General features: G+C 40.0%; 2 protein-coding genes across 4 annotated transcripts; both read left to right on the forward strand.

Moving 5' to 3' along the window:
• Window positions 1–2,204: 2,204 nt before the first annotated feature.
• b4galt4 (UDP-Gal:betaGlcNAc beta 1,4- galactosyltransferase, polypeptide 4) lies at window positions 2,205–8,863 on the forward strand. Of its 3 annotated transcripts, none has more exons than XM_083685568.1 (7): window positions 2,205–2,288; window positions 3,921–4,435; window positions 5,248–5,480; window positions 5,685–5,872; window positions 6,130–6,252; window positions 6,624–6,728; window positions 6,822–8,863. In XM_083685568.1, the coding sequence occupies exons 2-7, from the start codon at window positions 4,192–4,194 to the stop codon at window positions 6,961–6,963; spliced, it is 1,035 nt and encodes a 344-aa protein (XP_083541694.1). In that variant the 5' UTR covers window positions 2,205–2,288; window positions 3,921–4,191; the 3' UTR covers window positions 6,964–8,863. The 3 variants fall into 3 exon arrangements, with proteins under 3 accessions (XP_083541694.1, XP_083541696.1, XP_083541695.1); XM_083685570.1 differs by lacking the exon at window positions 2,205–2,288 and adding an exon at window positions 2,319–3,395; XM_083685569.1 differs by lacking the exon at window positions 2,205–2,288 and having other exon boundaries at window positions 2,319–4,435.
• Window positions 8,864–11,914: 3,051 nt separating this feature from the next.
• arhgap31 (Rho GTPase activating protein 31) lies at window positions 11,915–21,707 on the forward strand (the record flags this gene model as incomplete). The annotated part of the gene is made up of 12 exons (XM_083665095.1): window positions 11,915–12,014; window positions 15,117–15,219; window positions 15,758–15,902; window positions 16,114–16,196; window positions 16,331–16,438; window positions 16,668–16,810; window positions 17,010–17,217; window positions 17,673–17,794; window positions 18,041–18,097; window positions 18,297–19,013; window positions 19,151–19,338; window positions 19,462–21,707. The coding sequence occupies 12 exons, from the start codon at window positions 11,915–11,917 to the stop codon at window positions 21,562–21,564; spliced, it is 4,077 nt and encodes a 1,358-aa protein (XP_083521221.1). The 3' UTR covers window positions 21,565–21,707.
• Window positions 21,708–22,109: the final 402 nt, after the last annotated feature.

Here is a 22,109-nt window from a genome sequence, read left to right on the forward strand (position 1 = left end):
ATCATATCCATGCAAGAAAATACAAAATATTTTGGGAAACTTTGACATTACTTCAGATTAGTTATTCTCCAGAGTCAAAACGCATGTGCAGTCAAGTGACTCTACCATCAAAAACTTTGAACTTTTGTATTCATAAAAATGATATGCAGTATTGAAGGATGCATTGCAGTCAATCAGCATTGGTTTGTTGAAGTAGGATATCATAGGGTCGCAAATATAATGAAATGTACTAGTTGACCCTCTACGGTATATTTAATATTTTCTAGTTTTAAGAATAACAAAAGATCTTTAAGCAAGAGGGATGCTTTTGGAGGGTTGGCAGACTTCCAGAAACTAAACATTTTGAGAGGGAATTATGCATTTGAGTCAGTGAGGAGACATTTTGTATATTAGTAATTTAAGACTTTCCTTATCTATTTGTATAGTCCGTGGAGACACATGAAACCCAATGTATGACCTGTTAAATAAATGTGTTAAACTTCCTTGATTTTGCTGAAACAATTACCATTTTGGACTATACCAATAAAACAATAATTTGTATTAACTAGAAAAAGAAGATCCAAAAGAAACTTTGTGGGCTTGCAAAGCCTTATTTTGGTAGTAGAAAAAAGTTTAAAGATGGTTTGGACAATAGATAGATTTGCTGGGTAGTTGAAAGAAAGTGAGATACTGTAGGTTGGTTGATTGGATGGATGAATGGATAGATGAAAGAGAGAATGGATAGATGAGAGAGGGGAGGTATAGAAATATCAAAACAATTAAGAGGTTAATCAGTATGGATTACACTGAGTGAAGCAGTAGTGACTGGTGAAAGGAAGGGTTAGGGTTAGGGATGATGTTTAGTAGTTGAAAGGTTAGATAGATATACGGTTGGAAAGATAGAATGTTAGATAGATAGTATGTTGAAGGTCAAAGATAGAATGTTATTTAAATAGATAGATAGATAGATAGATAGATAGATAGATAGATAGATAGATAGATAGATAGATAGAATGAGCCAGGTTATACTGAGTGAAGCAGTAGTGACTTGTGAATGGAAGAAAGGATGATGCTAGGTAGTTGAACTTAACAGTTTAAAAGGTTTAATATGGATCAGAAAGTACATTTTATCAGGGTTGATGATGATTTTCATCATCTCATTTTTGACAGAGGGGAGGTATAGAAAGATCAAAACAATTAAGAGGTTAATCCGCATGGGTTAAACTCAGTGAGGCAGTAGTGACTGGTGAAAGGATGATGGCTAAGTAGTTGAAAGGTTAGATAGATATATGGTTGGAATGATAGATAGTATGTTAGAAGGTCATAGTTAGATAGATAGATAGATAGATAGATAGATAGATAGATAGATAGATAGGATGAGCTAGCTGAGGTAGCTCAGTGGAGTGGGTAGAGAGTTGATTGGTTGGGTGGTTGAGAGTGGTAGAGTTGGTTGGTTAACCGGATGAGAGCTTTTGGAGTTACAACAAGCTTAATGGTTTAAAACGTTTAATAGGTATCAGAAAGCTAAATGGATAAATGAAAGAGGATGGATGGATGAGAGAGGGGAGGTATAGAGGCAAGCCCACCTAATAAGTGTTGTCACTAGTGTGTGTGTGTGTGTGTGTGTGTGTGTATGTGTGTGTATGTGTATGTGTATGTGTATGTGTATGTGTATGTGTATGTGTGTGTGTGTGTGTGTGTGTGTGTGTGTGTGTGTGTGTGTGTGTGTGTGTGTGTGTGTGTGTGTGTGTGGTCGGTCAAGAAGAAAGAAACATTTTGGCCCCTGCAGCCAATCAGTAAAATTTCGGAATTTCTGTTGTTTAGAGACGCATCATTCAGTGGTGTGGTGTCTAAGATATTATTGCGTGTGACATACAAACATACGAACGGACGGAGACCGATCCACAGTCCCCTCCCCAAAGTCATCGTGGAGGACAACAATACAACACCGTGGAGGCAGTTCCCCCAACAAGACAACAAAGTCCTTTAATACAAATCAAAATGTCTCAACTGTGGAATGAAGTGTACAACAATAATAAGGACCCTAGTCCACAGCTCTGTAGATCTAAAAACATTTGATCGGCTCGGTGGATATCATATTGATCATGCTTTTATCCAATCCTTTTGGTATACAGGAGTGCATTGGCTAAGGGAGGGCTACGGGATAGGGGCTGGGAGCTGATTTGGTCTAAGCTTACGTCCTTCCACGTACTGTTTGCGGAAGTGGAAGTGGAAGGGGGCGGTTCCCAGGAATCCCACTAGCCCAAACTGTAGTAGTGAGAAGTTTAGAACTCAATAGCTACTGAAAGGTAAGATAACATCTCCACATTTTCGACACACTTTAAAACCGTTGTTTTGCTCCCCTCGTCATAATACGTGCAGATTGTGCGCTGCAACAGTTTAATTCATAAGTTTAACATGAATATAAGATGCACTATGACACCATTGAAATCTTATTTCTCATCTGTAAAATTAACAGCTTGTCATACATGCGACAGCGGAGACCAGCAAAATAACTGAGACTATGCGCGAGACGAAATAGCGGATAATTGACGTGAGACTAACACGCTATAATTACATGATGTGACACATTCCCATCGAGCCAGGAATGCGATTTAAATTTATAGCGAGACTGAGACTGGAAAGGAAAATAGTCTATTGCAGAGTGGTATATTATAATTCTAATATACCACTCTGGTCTACTGTATCCAGGACAGGAACATATAGTTTCCCTTCCCATGCCGTCATCTTCTCTGAATGGTTAACGGACTTAATAGCTATGTATATTATGCTGACAACAGATCGAATAATAATAATATAAATAATATAAACCCAGTCACGGGATATATGATTCCAAATGCATCCTTTTCTGGACGATTATTTCATGCTAGCTAGCTACTTGATGTTTGATAGTGCTACGGTGCATTTCTCGACTTGATAAACTAGCAGCTAGCTAGGCAATTGGTAGCCGGGATGATGCATCTCAGCCTGCTTGCCTTTGTTTCGTTGCACGATTCCAAAAGCCATTTCAAGATGATGTGGAAGTTGTTGTCACTGCTCAGTGAAGAGCCAGAGATGAGTTGAATTTCTCCTGAATCACAACAGGACAACACCTGTACAGTGTTTAACCACAATTATGATAGCCCCAAGCTAGTTAGCTAAGTAGCATAGCTACAGATGCAATTGTGATTGGCCCTTGTCAAGAGCAGTTTAAAACTCTTCATTAGGTTGTGATAATGTGCCGAGAAAAGGTGACGTAAGGACAACGTGGCAGTGTGATTTGTCTAGCTACAGACAAAGCTCGCAAGAGCAGGTACTCTTTCACTTGGGTATTACTCTCCAGGACATACCTGGATAGTGTGTATGGAAAGACAATGATCTGGAACTGTGTCAACATGAAACCAAAGAGCAAACAGGTGAGGGATTAGAAAAGGTAATTGTTTCATATAGGTAACTCCCTTGTCCTGGTTGTTGAGTTTTCTTTAAAGGGAGGTTCCACTTCTTTAACATTGTTCCCAGGTTTAACCCTGATCTTGGGTTGATTAGCCCAAACTGCTTTTAGTTACATATACGGCATATTTTCTGAAAATATGTCCAAAACACCTTGCTCCAATTCAACTCATATTATGACAGAATCATAGACTACTGAAGACTACTCAACAAGACTACTCAGTATCTAAGGAAGCAAAATATATTACTAAAAACTGTCCTGGCTACTCAACTACAGCCAACGTCAGGGAAAAACCAGGAAAGAATGTTAAAAAGGTGGAGCATCCCTTTAACCTTCAGATGAAGGCAGGGAATTGAGTAAGTAGGCTACTTGCAGAATTACACACCTCAATGCACAACCTTGGTAAGACACTGTGAACTGTACTGTACTGTATTTTGCATAATGCCAGAACAGTGCCAATGAAAATAACCTAACAGATTTTCCTCTTCAGGTGCAGCTCTCAGAGGAAAGTTCTTTGCCAAAAAAACTACATTCCCCTAAACTGGATTTTCTCAGAAACTGGTTTTACAGTTTATACCAGTGGATCTCCAAAAACAACAGCAAAATAATGCAACGTTTTGTCATGATGGGATGACAGATCAGTGGACCTGGTCACCTCTACTCCGTTGTTTTGTTATGGTTGCGCCGCAGAGAAGAGCCAAGTAGATGTCGTAAACCAAGACCACTTTTTTTGGTGTTGATATCTCTAGAATTGGGCAGCCATGGGAGTCTTAAGGAGGGGAAAGTATTTGATACTGTTGCTGCTCTTGCTCTCTGTTCTTGTTTGGATCACCATCTTTGCAGGTGAAACAGTCAAATCAATTCAGAACGCTCCCGTCTCAGCACAGACAATTAGCAAAGCAGAAGTCCAGAGGGGCGAACAAAACTCCAGGAGAACCATGACACATGTCTTCTCTGACACTCCATCTCCAAAAGAGAACTGTCCTCAGAAATCACCACTACTTCGTAAGTACAGAGTACACTTCGGCACTCTTGGTATACATTTCCTTGTAACAGACTACATAGCATTATAGGCTATGTATTGTGTGTAGTGCATTTCTGTGATGGTAAGTTTGGATTTTGTGTGAACTATATAGGGCTTTAGGCTACATGGGGACAATGAAATGGACAGTTTGATAAACGTCTAGGGTTGTAATAAGCATTCAATATTATCTTAGCTTAGGCTATGTCATGCATTGCTCGTAGCTAAGGCCTACATGTTAGGTATGTATCTCATTATACTCACACATTTGGCAACAATTTGCATGTAGCCTAGGCCTACATAAAATGGTTCCTTGTTGACTGAAAGTGCCTTTGTGTGAACACCATATGGGATGCAGATGGTACAAAATGTGTTTTGTTTTTTTCATATCAATGAAAAAACAGAATTGCAAACTTTTAACAGTGTTTTTCAGTGGTCGGAACAAAATGTACACACATTTTATTTAATTTAATTTTGACCATAGTGATATTCTGTCAATGAAATTTAATTTTTGTGCCATGTAAATATATAGTAATAGCGTGCGGAGTAATATCATGCGGAGATTATTAATGTGCCAGATTCAACATTATTAATGTGCCAGATTAATGTAATATGTGCCATTTAGCTGACGCTTTTATCCAAAGCGACTTACATTGCGGTGAGAGCATACATTTCAGTATATATGGTCCCAACAGGAATCAAACCCACAACCTAAGCATTGTTAGCGCCATGCTCTACCAACTGAGCCACAGAGGACCATGTGCCTAGATTTCCATTGTGTTCTCTGTGTCTGTAGAGGGAGCGCTGAAGCTGTTATTTGAGCCCGCCCTAACACTCAAGGAGGTGGAGAGTGAGAACAGAGATGTGGAGGAGGGCAAATATCAACCTCCAGACTGCATAGCTCAGCAGAGTGTGGCTATCCTCATCCCCCACCGGAACCGTGAAAAGCACCTTCTCTACCTGCTTCACCACCTGCACCCCTTCCTTCATAGGCAGCAGCTACACTACAGCATCTATGTCATCCACCAGGTAACAGTGTCAATCTAATCTATTATGTCACATATGTTATGTTATTACTACCTGTAGTAATCGTAATCATCTATGAGCGCTATTTTCCCCATCACCTTTTATGGAGTGGAGTGGGTTGTATGTGTAAAATATCTCTCGTGAAAATATGGAAGTACTGATGTTGAAAGAGGTTGATGTTTGGTGTTGATTTGTATGTTGTGACAGGCTGGAGAGGCAAAGTTTAACCGGGCCAAGTTGCTCAATGTGGGATACTTGGAGGCACTCAAGGACTACAATTGGGACTGCTTCATTTTTCATGATGTGGACCTGGTTCCTGAGAACGATTACAACTTATACAATTGTGACCAGCAGCCCAAACACTTAGTGGTTGGGAGGAACGCCACAGGGTACAAGTAAGTATCTTAACTTCTTACTCATTGTATCAAATACAGTCAACAGTAGTCTACAAGTATGCCATCACAGCAGCATCCAGGCTTGCATGACATGGTAGTGTTACAGCTACAGTATCAATGTAAATTCATTCACTGATGACAGTCCCTCTTTGGCATTTAGATTTTTACAAACATTCAAACAAAAAACTGGAAATGGGGTCTGTAATATCTCTCCTTTTTATTTTATTTTTTTATTTTATCTATTGTTTTCCCCCAAGATTGAGGTACAAAGGCTACTTTGGAGGGGTGACAGCCATGACGAGAGACCAGTTTTACAAAGTCAACGGATTCTCAAACACATACTGGGGATGGGGTGGTGAAGACGACGATCTTCGCATCCGGTAAGACCCACACTAAAGACGTGATCGTATTGAAAATGATACAAAGGGCACTGCTCTTATTTTTGTTGTTTGCAGCCACATAAAGTGATATGGTTTATGTGCGTTAAACTGCAAAGACAGAACACAGTCTTTCTGCAACACTTCCAAATGTCTCCACCAGTACAAAGCAGACAATTTATAGTGTTATATGGGATAAACAAGTATTCATTCAGTTCTTGGTGAGATTTCAGAATGATAATGGTAATAACAATCTAATGTCGGATCCCATCACATTTCTCTCATACATTTTTGTCAATATTGAATGTTATTGATTGATTGACTGATTTAGTTACTGTAGACAGAGAAATGTGGATCTTGTTTGTCTCTTCTAGGGTGGGGCTCCAGAAAATGAAGATTGTGAGGCCACCTCCTGATATAGCACGCTATACCATGGTGTTTCATAAAAGAGATAGTGGTAACGAAATTAATAAAGACAGGTCAGTGAAATTAGATATACATCAATGATAAATAGTATGCCATCATGTTAGAAATGTTATTCACCCTTCAATTATGTAATATCTCCTTCACAGGATGCGTTTGCTAGGACGGACGCCTCAAGTCTGGAAAAAAGATGGACTGAACACCTGTTCCTATAAGACAATGTCAGTGGAGAGGCCACCTCTGTACATAAATGTCACTGTGGACATTGGCAAGCCACAGGACCTCCACTGAGGCCTTAGATGACTCACTGTTCTACAACTGTAGCGAAAAGAGGGTCATTGGCTGTTGCTATTTACCATAGTCAATGTAGTCCTCATAGCGTTTTGAACTTGAAACCATTCCAAGCAGGGCATCGTAACATTAAAAGGTCCAACAATTTCATGGGTCATTCTACAGCCTGGAAGCACTATTCAATCCAAGCTGGCAATCAGCTTCTAGGGCTAAGATCTGTTTGCACAGCAGAGAGGAATGTTTCATTGAGTGGAATTTGAATTGGTCTCTACATAAACATGGTTTTGTTGAGCATACATATTCAGGAGTGAATTCTAACACAGCATGCTCTTTTTGCCATACCTCAGAAACCTGATTACCAGTTTCGATTGAATAAAACCCCTGAAGGTTACAGCTTGAATTTGAAATGTCTTAACATTTCCTGTTGTCCTGTTAAAAAGAGAGCTAAAGATTGCTCTCAAGTCCCTCCTACACTACATGAATGTAGAATATTAGCACATCTGAGTGGGATATGTCTGCATATAAATGATTATATTAATTCTCTAGCATGTTAGTGAAAGAATGTTACATAGGGATTAACTGCAGGTTTTATGAAATCTTCTTAACAATCATTTGCAGTGTGGATGGCTTTCATTTTTATAGACATTGACATTGTGGATCAACATTTTAGATCACCATGCTGCTACGAGATGTGTGAAGTAACTGGTACACTCATATCATCAAATTTGTGGTAAAATACTTATTTTTGTTGCCTTAATCCATTTGTAAATTTAAAAAAAAAAAGAAAAGAAAAAAAAGAATCCAATAATATCCAAGTAATTTTTTTTATTGCTGATCAGTACAGGTCCTTGTCAATGGCTATGAAGAGTCTCTTTTTTGCCCTTTGTATGTGACATTTTCACTCTTTTATCGAATGTATTATTGGTCTGTCTGTTTTTACATGATCAAGTAGGCCTATTGCTTGTTAAGATTTATAATATATTTTGGAAATATGGTATTTGCATTTGCTTCCATAGGTCATTCGTATTTCCATTGAGTGAGGTCACTGCTAGCAAGAAATGCATTATACAGTCATAGAACACTTTATTAGGAACACTATACTAATACTAGGTAGGGTCTCCCTTTGCTGTCAAAACAGCCTAAATTCTTCGTGGCATTGATTCCACAAGATGTTGGAAACATTCCTTTGAGATTTTGGTCCATGATAACATGATTGCATCACGCAATTCCTGCAGATCTTTCAGGTGCACTTTCAAGCTGTGAATCTCACGTTTTACCACATCCCGAAGGTGTTCTATTGGATTCTGATCCGGTGACTGGGAAGGCCACTGAAGAACACTAACTCATTGTCATGTTCATGAAACCAGTTTGAGATGACTTTTGCTTTGTGACATGGTGCATTATCATGCTGGAAGTAGCCATTAGAAGATGGGTGAATTGTGGCCATGAAGGTATGCACATGGTCAGCAACAATACTCAAATAGGCTGTGGCATTCAAGCAATGATTGATTGGTATTAACGGACCCAAAGTGCCAAGAAAACATTCCCCACACCATTACACCACCTCCACCATGAGAAGGTGTACTGCTGTTCCTAATAAAGGCCTTGGTGGGTGTAATTACTGTAGCATTCAACATCTCAGTTGTGATATTTGTTTCTGTGGTTCCATTTCATCTGTATGATTATGAACGATTGCAGAAAATACAATATTTAGGGGTGCCATGATGACTGTTTAATTAAGAGTGCCATTCTGGGAGAGGCCTTTATTCTTGTATATGTTGTGTACATTTATTTTAAAACCACATTGTTAGTTTTGTTGATTGCATTGGGTGAAAGGGAAACACACATAAGTGAAATGGAGGTTTTGCATTTCAAGAGTAATAAAATGATCTATTACTATTTCTAACAAAGCTGTTTGAGATGTTTTTCTTGGAATGACTGTGCTTAGTTTTATATGAGGGATCTCTTTTTGCAATTTCCAATCCAATATCTCTGAATCCATGTACTAAATTAAGTCCTAGGCAATTGATCAATTGCAGCTACAGTAGCAGCTTTCTGTTTGAAGTGCATTTGATTTGTATAGCGGCATGTATTGGCTGGAGGGATTATACAATTTGATTATGAAATGGTAAATCCTCAGGAGTCACCAGCACACGTGACTGGACTTGCACATCTCTAAATCAAATGTTAATTCCCCAAATCCTGAAAATGATGCTATGCAAATCAAACACACTTCAGAAAGGTGGTCCAGAGAGCTGCAATGGATTGAATCCCTGCTATTTACTGGACAATATATATATATATATATATTTTTTAAATATGTTTTTAGGGCATTTCTGCTTAATTGGGATAGAGAGAGGAGGGATGATATGCAGGATATGTCGATGGCCGGAATCGAACTAGGGACCTTGCGATGATATGGTATGCGCCTTAGTGTGCTACACCACTGAGCGCCCCTACTGTACAATGTTTAATATTTTTTTATGACATGGTTTAAAAAATGTTTAATGTGTTCGCTTTGGCAGTGGTCTTTTTTTACAAGATCAGTAAGGCCCATGGCTTTATCAATACACCACACAGCTGTCACTCCCTTGCTTTCATTAAGTAGTTTGACCAGTAGTGTGTAGGATTTTCTAAGAGGAGCACTAGTTTCAACAGTCCAGTATTGTGGAGGCAACCAAAGAGGGGAAGGAGTGTGATGTCCGAGGCTTTGTATGGACAAAATGATGTCATCTCTTTTCCTGTGGTGCAGAAAGAAAGCTTTGTTCAGTGGAAGGCAGGATGGCCTGGGCAACAAATGCACACTTTTGACATTTGAAACATTAAGCTTTGAGCCCAACAAAGCAGATATCACATTCATATAATACAGAATAATAATAATAATACGTAGCACAGAATGAAATATTTTGAATGTACTGCAGTACACAACAGAGTAGACATCATCCTCATTCAGTGAATATGTGTAAAACGTGTAAAAAAAAAAAAAAAAATGCAACCTCCCACTCTCCTCACTTTTAATGTGAGTCATACTCTCTTTGAAACAACACAAACGAAGGATACTACATACTGACAACAGTACATCCTACATCTTTATTTGATGATCAATGGCTCAGCAGGCCTGGAGTCATGCCTTGTGGCTGGACTGGAGACTTCCTTTAAGCTAAAAACAAATGTTCCATTCGGGAACAAGGATCACCCCTGATAGCGGGAGATGTGCAGATGGGGTTATGCTCTGTGATAAAACATGACATCTCAGGGCCAGTGTGTGGACTTGGACAGTGATTAACACTCTTCTTCCTTGTGATGCAAATATCTCTAGCTACTGTGACACACCCTAACCTACAGTAAACCCCTCATGAAGTTTGAGGGCTCTCTGTGCCTCCCGCAAGATACGCAGATGCATAGAGGAAGTTAAATCTCAAATAATGTGAGTCTGATGATAATATTACATTAGATATGCAGGCAAATCACTATAACATGTCATTTGCTCTATTTCTGTGCAACTCACAGCTGCAGTAAACACCCTTATTTGACCCTACTTGACACCTACGTGAGAATGTAAACTCACTTGGTATGCGGTGGTGCTGACTCCTTGTTTAAGCAGAGCAGGACCATGCCATTTTGCCAAGAATCACTTTAAAACTAACTTAAAGGTAGAACTACCATTATGCTCATTATGTCAGTGCCATCCCCGTGGAAATGGTTAGAGACTGCCCTGTGATCTTGTCACTGACAAATGAATGGGTGTGACCTTGGGATCATCATGTGAAAACCCTATAGCTTTACCACCAGCTCAGTGGCCATATATGGGACATATGTTACATGAATATCTTTTAGGATCAATAGGTTTATTCTTTTCAATTAAACCTCTTCTTAGACCCGTTGGGAAGTGTGCTTCAAAAACTGAGATTTGTGGTTAAAGTCTTGTTTAGAGAGAAAAAGATGGAACTGCTAAGCAGTCAGTCGGTAACAAGAACCATGTGTCCTTTTTTCCCCCTTTTCCCATCTGCGCCCTTCAAGCCCTCGTTTCACTCCCCCCCCCCCCCCCCCCCCCACTTCCCTCTTCCTCCAGAACCAGTCTGTTTTTGTTTTCCAAACAAGGCTCTCTGTACAGGAAATTGTGTACTTTGGGAGCATTCAGGAAGGCAGAGAGCAGATTTCCTGTTAGGACCACGGCAAAAAAAAAGAAAAAGAAAAAAAAAGTGGATAAAAGGGGTCAGTAATCTCTAAACCAGAGGAGAAACAGCAGTCAGCTATTCCCCTCCCCTGACTTCACTTCCCTCCCCTTTACACAGTCTTGACATTTCAAACCTCCATGCCACGCCACAGCCACAACTACCATGACCTTCGAAACATGGAAAAATTGAAAACTGGAAACAAGGAGGATAAAGAAACAAACACATAGACAATATCCCTGCGCCTCACTTGCTTCATTTCCTCAAATACAGAGAAGCCAAAGAACAGGGGGATTGTGTGGTCGAGAGGAAAAGAGGAGGAGAGAAAAAAGGCAAAGGGGAGACTGGGTAAAAAAAACGACAACAGGAAACCAAGTAATTCTGATGCTGTTTCTGCAAATCCTCCTGAGATAAATCACTGTAAAGGACTGCCATTGCCAATCCACATTTCCAGCTATCTTACAATTTTAACTGACAGGGCTCTTTTTCTTACATTTTTGTATGATAGATTGAAATGTCTAAAGGACCAAAAAATCCAACTAAAAAGTGACGTCAGCTTTATTCTTTGCACAAGGATTTCTCTGTCTCCCACACAGTTTGTGTGGTCAGTCAAGATGTGAGCGTATGAAACCTTTTGGGGGGAATCTGACATCCTGGTTTGCTTGTTTCTTTATTTTTGGGCTACATTTAACCCATTTCCCAGGGTCTCTTGGATCAATGGTTGTGTATTTGAGGATTTGTTTGTTCTGAACTCCTGGACTACTAACTGGATCCAGATGAAGAATAAAGCAGCCAAGCTGAGATCCAAAAAGAAAGGAAGTGAGAATGCATTCGGCTGTGACCTAATAGAACATTTACAGAATGCAGGACAAGATGGTAAATTTGCTTCTTTCAATGTTTTTATGTTGCTCCTCTTTCATGTATATTCCTTTTCTGACAGTTTTCAACTGATTTGATTTTCTACTTTAGTAATGACCTCATGAGTTCAGCAATTATCACACACTAACAGAGAGACCAGCTATTGACCCATATGCTGTAGTAATAATTCAATAGTTGATTTGTCATATGTGTTAACACAAAGAAGCAAAACACTGTTTTCACACACAAACAACAACAATAATGAACTGAACAATTAAAAATAAAGAGTAATTATGATAATTGTAACTATATGATTATCAAGCAAACACTTTTATCTAAATCAATCTATAGTGACCAGCCGTGACATTCTACAACTTAATGTTTTGTTTGTTTGTTTTTTAAACTCAGCTTTTAAAATGTTGATATTTCAGTATGAGAGCAGCTTTTTCTAAGTGAATCCGTTCTTACTGTCTGTAGAGCCAGAATACATGATGCTGCGTTTAAATGATCAGGACTTTTACCAGACATGTTCAGAATTGAACACTTCTGAAAGTTACAGAGTTCTGAAAGATCTTAGCAAGCATTACAACCTCTATCTTGAAGTATAATCATGTGCTAAGCTATGTATTGGAGGGTTTCACTTAAGAAACTGGTAAGGAAAGATACATGATGTTAACATTATTTATTCAGGTAAGTGATGTGGAGGAATATTACAATAATGTTCATATGTTTTACATTTCATTTAGTTATGTATGCTCCCAGTGAGTTTTAAATAGGGGGATATGTTACTTAGGGTGTGGCTCGTGGTCTTTTTGTCCCTTCCCTTGCCCACTAAAAGGCCTGTGCCTAGTTCTCTCTCTGAAGATTCTGGGTGGGCAGGGCTGCTCACAAGGGGGAAACAAATGATCATACTTAAGACAACACTCTATTATGGGTGTATATGTATGTATCCAGATAGTATATAGTATGAATGAAGGGAAGATGTTTTGTGAAGTGAAGTATTGTGTACAGTACACTGCTTGCTGAACTTCTCAGTTGTATAGATCTTAAATTTTTTCTCAGCTTATTTTTCTCTCCTATGATGGGAGAAGAGACATTCACATGATAATACCTTACGTGTTTATGTGAGAACTCAAAATGGCTTATGATGATATCTATTTTTGTTGGCAAGATACTTTAAGATATCAGCTATCAATGAGTATGTTGTTGAGCTGGCATTGTTGTTGTAGGGTTATATACGTCACTTACTCTGTTTAACCAAAGACAGAGGAGAGGATGCATATAATTACTTCATTTACAGAGACAATTTACCTATGAGGCAATGATGATTAGACAAACATGAACTTATTCAATAAGCTGCATTTCCTTCTGATTCCACAAAAAGATTTAAAAGCAAGCAGGAGATTTCATTCTAAGAAAATATTCCAAAGTAAATGGTGGCTCAAATGCTGTGCAAGCCACCATTTTGACCACAGGCATGTCACTGAGGAGTGTTTGTTGTAGTCCCTAAGCAAGCTCCATGTGGGAGAACAAACTTTCATTCATACTGCCCTGAGGTTGGAGCAGAGCTAGGCAGCACGATGAAAACGTCAAAGAGGGAATTAATTGTATTGCTTGGACAATTTCCAGCAGAATATGCATATTGAAGGTTGGAAATACAAGGAATTCCATCCATGTGCTTACTGGTTCACGGTTGTTGTGTTGTTCTGGGGGCATTCTGATGGAAACAATCTGTTAGATATTCATCCACCCCGCTGTTCCACTGTTAGTTGTTGTAGGTTTGCAATAGCTCTGCATTCTCGGGGGATAAGAGAGATTGACCTCCATGCATGCCATTGTGAAATGTGAAACAATCCACTGTCACTGGGGCGCTGGCCAGATGGTTCCTTATCCTTTTATAAAGACCTCTGGGAAGGGTCTCAGATTGTGTCTGTGAAGTGGGAATGCTTGGTAGCAAAGGGGGAATGTCTATTCAGCCTAAATTAGTAGCTGTGAGTCTCAAGTACTTTTATTCAGTTAAAGAGGAGCTTACAATATACAGTAGAAACCTCAATTGTGATCACTGACATATTAGACAGTCTAGTCACTGTTGCTGAAGACGCCAAAATGCCCTTTTCATTGCATGCGGTTTTAATCTATCTATGATTTATTTGTTGTATTATGTTGTTGAGTGTTCATCAGCCACTTAGGCCAGAGACTTGTATGCTTGCCTGTATGTATGCTTGTAATGTATGCTTGCTTTACACTTGTAGAAAGAAATCCTAAATTCCTTTTTTTAACTCTTTTTTTAGCATTGTTTATGAATAGACAAATCCAAGTGGGAATATAGTCCAGAAAGCAATAGAGAGTTGGGTGGTAACATTTCAAAAGCCATTTTCTATTAGAGGAAGTGTCGCAAGTAATACCAGCTGCAAGGATTGGGTGTGTCAACCTTCCTCTGAAACAAACAAACCATTTTTTACTTCCTGTGAAATTCCACCTTCACAACTGCCTTATGGAATAAAAAGCAGCTACAGTATAAGATTTTTTTTTTTTAATTATAAAAAAAACAACATTTTCCATTTACTACTGTACAGTAAAAGCAATTGGTTTCTTCTGAGCTGATACAAGGCTGACACAAAGGATCCCGATTCTTATTTCTGTATACCACATACATTAAACTGATCCTGTCCAGTTCATAGATACACTTTATTTTCCTCCTCTCTCTGCTTCATGCCAGCAGCTGAAATGATGTTCCAGCATTTTCCTAACTGCCATAACTGCCAAAGTTGCCACGTTTTCCAGGCAACTCCCTTTTAGTTACTCAACAGAGATGACACAAGATCATTTTGTTTTAAAATGAAATGATGTAAGATTTTCAGACATGAAGCATCAGCTTTTTCGATCATAATTAAATCATTGCTATCTTGAGAAGAAATACATCATATCCCGTAACTGACTGTCAATCTGTTTGCATATTATCTATTGACCTTCAGGTTTGAATAACAGTCTCTTACAAAACCTAACCCAAAAATAAGACATATTTTGAATTGCCCTTTGTTTGAGTGTACTGTATATTGATGTTGAATAATGACTTATACAACATTGAAACATCATTTACTTATTGACTTATTGTTTCAGTTCCTCAGGTTTTAAAGACGTGTGCAGACTTCATTGAGAAGCATGGCATTGTGGATGGGATATACAGGCTTTCAGGAGTCACCTCAAACATCCAGCGACTCAGGTATTTGTTTTACTTTTAACCACATTTAAAAAATAAAAAAAAAGTATGCTAGTCTTGATTAACTGGTTCTTGTGAGAACTTCAGAATATAGGAACTCAGTAGAAAGAGAATGTATTCACTATGATAAATCTATTGAATGCTAGTGCATGTTTCTGTTTGTACGGTACAACATTTTATGCCTTAAATTTTGCTGTCTTGTACATTTGTTTAGTATATATTGTATATTCTTTAGTATTGTATATTTTACATTGGTTGGCATTCTGCGGACAGCAAAGCAAGAATTTCGTTGTACAGTGAAACATGTTTTCTACTGTGCATATGATAATAAACACTTTGAATCTTGAATCTTGAATTCAGCAGCATCATGCTTTGTATTTTAAGCCATGACCAACCCACAATGTCAGACCACTTATGTAATATGATATGCAGTGGCACTAAGAAAGGTTTATCCAAGTTGACATACAGTATAGTGGCACTGAGTCAATACATCAAACATCCAGCTGTATTGATACCCATGTGTTTGTGTGCTTACTTACAGGCAGGAATTTTGCTCTGAGTTGTGCCCTGACCTTACAAAGGAAGTGTACCTCCAGGATATCCACTGTGTGGGCTCCTTATGCAAGCTGTACTTCAGGGAGCTGCCCAATCCCCTGCTCACTTATGAACTTTATAAAAAATTCACTGTGAGTACTGTCCAAAGTGCCAGGGTGTCCAACATGCAGTACAGTATGTTATGTTTCCACCATTCTTGAGAACCAGAATTGCAGCTTGATTTGGGTTGACTGTGTTTTATAACAATAACTTGAGACACTAGTCCAAAACAAAAGTAAACTGAATGATCGTCATTATTGTACAGAACTGGTAATACTTGACTCTTTCTCTGACACTGTGCAGGATGCTGTCACAGTCCAGGATGATCATGAGAGACTACTGCATATCCAGAGTGTCATCAAAGAGCTACCCATCCCCCATTTTAGGTACGACTATACTTCTCTTCACGTCTAGGTGCCGACTAGGCAGAACAGATCTGAATGTAGATTTTAACCATGACTTGGTTGTAGCCATTTTCCACATCTTAAAAGTGATTGAGATGTTTGTCTTCTCTCCTCAGGACTCTGGAGTATCTTACCAAGCATTTGTCCAACCTGGCCACCTTAAGCCCTCAGACTAACATGCATACCCGTAACCTTGCCTTGGTGTGGGCTCCAAATCTGTTGAGGTGAGCACTATTACATCTGTACACACACACCAATATCACCTTATCCAAGACCATACCAAAACATGATAACTGCCATCTTGTTTGAATCATACTGTATTTGATCAAATAATGTATCCCTTCGGGATAACTATTCATGCGCAACTCTTATTAATACATTTGTTTAACCAAAATGTCCACTTGGTTGTTATAGGAAGTCAACGATTCTTTCTCTTTGCTTTGTGTTTTATAGATGTAAAGATATTGAGGTTTCGTCTTGCAATGGAGACATGGCCTTCCAGGAGGTGCGAATACAGCAATCAGTGGTTGAGTTCATTCTAAATCACACAGAGCAGATCTTCAACCATGCTGCTGTGCCAGTCAAACCTAAAGAAGGTATTCTCATCACAATGTTTGAAAATGTGAAATCAGTGTTTTGAATAGTTTCTTGGATGCTTCGTTCTGGCTTGTACACCTAATTAAGTTGATGGTTACTGTTAAGACAATGTAACAGAGAATTAGATTGCAATTATTGGCCAATATATATTTCCACCTGTTACCAAAAGTAAAAAGAGAAATGTCAATATTGTCACAGGGCCAAGTCTGGTGTGTGGGGAGAAGTATGCCACCCTTCCCCTCAGTGCCCAAGGTGGGCCTATGAAGCTGATGAGTCTGGAAGAGGCTCAGGCCCGCTCACTAAGCCCAAACCATCCGGCACGCAGAGAACGGCAACGGGAGAATAGTCTACCTGATACCAGCACTGCTACACTGTACCATACCGTCATAGATATATCGGATAGCAAGTAAGATGGATGAAGATTAGGGAAGGCTGGTGGAGACGGAAATCGGAAGACAGGCTCATTGTAATGCATGGAATAGAATGAGGAATGGTATCAAACACCTTTTATACCTCCACCAGCCTCCCCTGATGAAAATTCAGTTGGCTGATTTATTTAGTATATTACTGCATGGATATGCTTAATCAAAGTAGGAGTGCATTGAACAATCCTCTTGGTTGCCATGCACCTGGATATAGTTGTCAGGGATAACATCCACATAACAGAATGTAGATGTAAGAATAGCACATACTATGTATAGTAGCGTGCTGAGTAGTCAGCTATGTAATCCAGATCAATTGGAATGTTTGATAAAGTGATATTGTTGTCCTGTATATTTTAGCATTGCATTTGGATACACACAATCAAAATCAACAGACCATGTTTGCGAAAGCATTTACTCTCTGCTTTTCTGTCAAAAGAAAGTTTTCTGGGAAATCAAAGAAGTGGAAGTCCATCTTCAACCTGGGCAAGTCTGTGACAGATTCTAAGGGGAAACTGAGCCGGAATGGGAGTGTGTTCATGAGAGCACAGAATATCTCAGGTGAACCAAGATGAACGCACTTTTCAACCATCAATGAACCTGTTTTACAAGGCCAAATATATGCAGAGGTTTAAAAATAACCAATAAAGTGAATATTTTACTCATTTCATTCTCACCTTGATGCAAATGATAAGAATAGATAAGATAGATAAGAATATACTGAATGAAGAGTCGAATACACTGCTTGAAACATTTGATCAGTACAGTACAGAGTAAAATAACATGATTACAAATTGTCGTTCACAGAAAAGGCAGCTATTCGGCCAGCTAGAAGCATGGACTCCTTGTGCTCTCTACCAACAGGTGGGTCTGAATTAACTACATTTCATACAGAAAACATTTAATGACACCAAATGAAATCTTCTTAAAATCATTCTTAGTCCTTAATTCTCTATTCCCCCAAAATAAAATACTATAGATTAAGGATAAGGATGAATAAGGATGAATAAGGATGAACATTTTCATTTAATAATTTGCTTCTTATTATATTTCCAACACACAGATGATGACAAAGCAGGGAACTTTAGTACAGCAGGTGGAGCCAATGGTTTCTTTGCGCCAGGAATAAAATCCAGAACACTTGGAACTGACTCGCTCTATGACCTGAATGAACAAGACCAAAAATGGGAATTTGATGGTAAGAAGTCAGGAGGGGCAACAGGTGGAAGTAGCCCCACCATGAAGAGAAGGGGGTCTCCTGGTGCCTCAGCCCCACAGCAGAAGGCTCTACCTGAGCAGCTAAAGGTTTTCAAAGGTGATGACCTCAGCAGCTGCCAGCCTACCTCCCCTAAGAACAGGAGGATGCTGTATTCTGGCTCCACCCACAACAGCTCATCCAGGCCCTCCTTCCCAGGGAGCCTCTTCCCTCTGGAGTCCTCCCCCAGGCATCAGCGCAAGGCTCTCAACATATCAGAGCCCTTCGCTGTGTCTGTGCCCCTGCGTGTGTCAGCAGTCATCAGCTCCAACAGCACCCCCTGCAGGGCACCAGGGAAGGACAGACCCTCTGCAGCTGCCCTGAAGCCCAGCAGAGAGACCACCCAGTCAGAGCAGAGTGACAGCAGTGGCAGCTCTGGTTACAGAGAGCATGCCCTGGGAGAGAGCAGTGTAGGGAGTGAGCAAAGCATCTACAGTAACAGCAGCTCGGCCCCTCTGGAAATGGAGGAAATACCAGCAGAGGAGAGGGCCAGAGAGGAGGCAGCTTCTAAAATGGTGCCAGAGGGTAAGACATTTTGACATTTCCACCTGTTACACTTACCATTAAACCAGAATAATGTACATCCTTTAGTGTGTGTGTGTGTGTGTGTGTCCCTTATTATCCCTGTGCTTATCTAAAAACATGTCACTTTACTTTCTTAGATTCAGGCTGTGAAGGAGAGATGAAAGAGGTCATGGGAAAAGGTCACAAGAAGGTGGAAGTCTCTATCCTGAAACAGTCTTCCACTCCCTACACACGAGAGGAGGATAGAGGGAAACCACATTCTCCTGGGAAACAACTGGAAAACCAGCCAGCACAACACCATGAGCCAAAAGAACTGACACAACTGGTGAGATTGATACCTTATTTAATCATTAGGTTAATACAGTGCTCTATTATATATGTAAATCTATCAATGACAACGATAGTCATTGTCATAATTTAACAAGCATTTGTGGTTCATATTCTGCAGGACAAGGGATCTCCTCCTTTCGGAAAAGAGCTGTGGTTGGACCTTCATCATGAGCTGAAAATCACTGAGCCTGATATTGACATATTGGAGGAGGAATTTAAGCCAGGTGTCTGCTCCACCAAAAACACTTTTGAGGATGTTAAGCTAAAGCCAGATGCTCAATCAAAAAGAAGAAGCAGCCTTCCAACACACTCTCTATTATATAAGGGACAGCCTTTAATGCCTGCCACAACTGCTATGACTGATCATTGTACTGCTACAGGAGGAAAGCCAGCAAGAAATCATGCTCCGGACACTCTTTTTTCATTTGACAAAATCTCTAATTTCATGGTTAGCACAGATCTCGAAAATGCACTTCTGCACTCTTCTGATTCAACTGATAAAACAGAGAACAAACTGAAGTTGAAGCTTGCAGAAATGGATAAACCTATCAGCATTAAACCGAAGCCTGCGCTTCCTCCCCACGCAGACACAAGTTTACATTCTTCTCAACAAATCCAAGTCATAAAACCTTTGCAGTCAGGGGATGTCATAACAGACACTGTAGCATACAGAGGTGAAGAGGCATTAGGGAAAAATAGAGGTCATGATGGGATTAAAAAGATTTCCCTTGATTCTGTAGAGCTCCAGGGAGGCATTGAGAGGCTTTCAATATGTTTGGAGGAAAGACCCCGCACCTTGGGGCTACCACACCAAGATGACGAGGCTGGGTGTGGAGGAAATGCAGAGGAGTTGGACCTGGTGGAACCCTGGGAGGATTTCAGCTCCACCAAACAGTGGGTAACCAGTCCTCTCCACTCACCTACCATCAAGGAATTGTTTGAGAAACTAGAGGTGTCGCCGTCTTGTTCTGTGGGAGAAGAAGTATTGAGCTGCAAAGAGGCAAATGTTCCACCTCTCTCTAAAGGAGAAAAACAAGCAAACAGATCATGTCCAGTTAGAAGCATGGAACTGTTGCCAGGAAACAGCTCTCATGCATGCAGTGGCAAAACTGAGACCAAAAGCACAAATCAGCCTTCACTCTCCAAAACTACCCTGACTCTGGATGATGCAACAAGACCACACAGAGGAAACAGCTGCGCAGCTAAACAAAAAAATGCCACATCATCTCAGAGGTTTCACAGACAGATGTCTCACGAGGTAGCTCATTCAGAGAAAACAGAGGAGAACTTATTTTCCAAACACAGGCCGTATTCACTGAATTTTGATTTAGGACATCGATGCATCAGGGATATTTCAAATCAGCAAAATGTTGATTTATCTGAATTTTCCTCCTCTCAAAAGATGGCAGTGACCCCATCTGGGACCAAATATAATGGCCTGTCCTTGGAGTTAGAACTATTCCTGAGCGATCGTCAGGCTCCTGTCCGTAGAAACTCCGCCCCTGTTAGTGTATCGTCTGTCAGGACGGCGTTCATGATAAAGACATGCCAGGCTAAAGCTGTACCTGTCATTCCCCCTAAGGTTCAGTACAGCCACATACCTCACCCTAGGCACGACAAGGGCTCTGACGCAGGAAAGGGATCAGAAAAAGAACTCATAAAAAGCAGGGGGGAGAAAGCAGATACTGTTCCTCTGCTCCAGTCTATCAGGGATCTAAATGAAGAGTTAGAGAATAAGGAACCAGCCCCAAAATCACAAAGGCAGCCTACTGCAGATAAATCTACAGAGACATGTAAAACCATACCTACTTCAGACCCACCTGTGCTGAGGAGGAAACGCTCCTCCAATATGGAGGCCTTTGCTGACTGTCCAAGACCTGATAGGTCTACCCTTCTACAAAGGCCGTCCTTCAGGAGCCGGCAGAGACCACAGAGCCTCATTCTGTTCAGTCCACCCTTTCCTATTATGGATTACCCACCATTAGGTGATGATGGCAAGCTCCTCCTCTCGCCCATTAAGAGTCCAACTGAAACATCAGCACCTGATGTCTTCTCCGAAGAGATGGCAGAGAATCTCAGGACCCCAGAGGGGGTGACCCTGCGGAACAAAATGACTATACCCAAAAGTGGCCAGAGGCTGGAGACCTCCACCAGCTGCTTCTACCAGCCACAGAGGAGGTCCATGATATTCGACAACAGGAGCCACAGGCAGATTGAATGAGTTATCTTCAACTGAAGTCAGTGATGTCAATGCCCCTGTTGCCCTGTTTCTGAACACTACACACTTTGGTCATTATTCAGTGCATTCTACTTGCTCTTGGACTTGTGTAATGATTTAAACTATGTTAGGTATATACTGTAGGTCAATAGGTCTATTTGTTATAAAACTATTCTGGGAAGTCCTTAAATGGAATCATTTTAACATGCAAAAACATTGCCATAGGTATTTGAGAAAGTCATTAAGTATTTGAAAGAGCCTTATTTTATTGAACCTTTATTTATACAGGTTAGTCTCATTGAGATACAATCTCTTTTTCAAGAGAGACCTGTTTCAAGAGCAGCAGGGGGAACAAAGTTTCAGACAAAACAACTTACATGCACAGACACAACATTGAACAAACTATGGACACACATACAGTACAACAGTTACATATAGAAACAGAAACGTCATAACTAACTTAAATGTCATTAAGTGTTATTCACCCCCTTACATTGCATCTCACTAGCAATTGTGCCTTTTAGCTTAAATAATGATTTGCTAAAGAG

This window comes from Argentina silus (genome assembly GCF_951799395.1).
Source record: "Argentina silus genome assembly, chromosome: 2".
Taxonomy (NCBI): Eukaryota; Metazoa; Chordata; class Actinopteri; order Argentiniformes; family Argentinidae; genus Argentina; species Argentina silus.

What these genes read in the sequence shown, in the direction of transcription:
- b4galt4 (XM_083685568.1), top strand. Translation starts at nt 4,192, where the DNA reads ATGGGAGTCTTAAGGAGGGGAAAGTATTTGATACTGTTGCTGCTCTTG. An exon ending in AGGAACGCCACAGGGTACAA is followed by an intron (nt 5,873 to 6,129) that starts GTAAGTATCTTA and finishes TTTTCCCCCAAG; the next exon opens with ATTGAGGTACAAAGGCTACT. An exon ending in AACGAAATTAATAAAGACAG is followed by an intron (nt 6,729 to 6,821) that starts GTCAGTGAAATT and finishes TCTCCTTCACAG; the next exon opens with GATGCGTTTGCTAGGACGGA.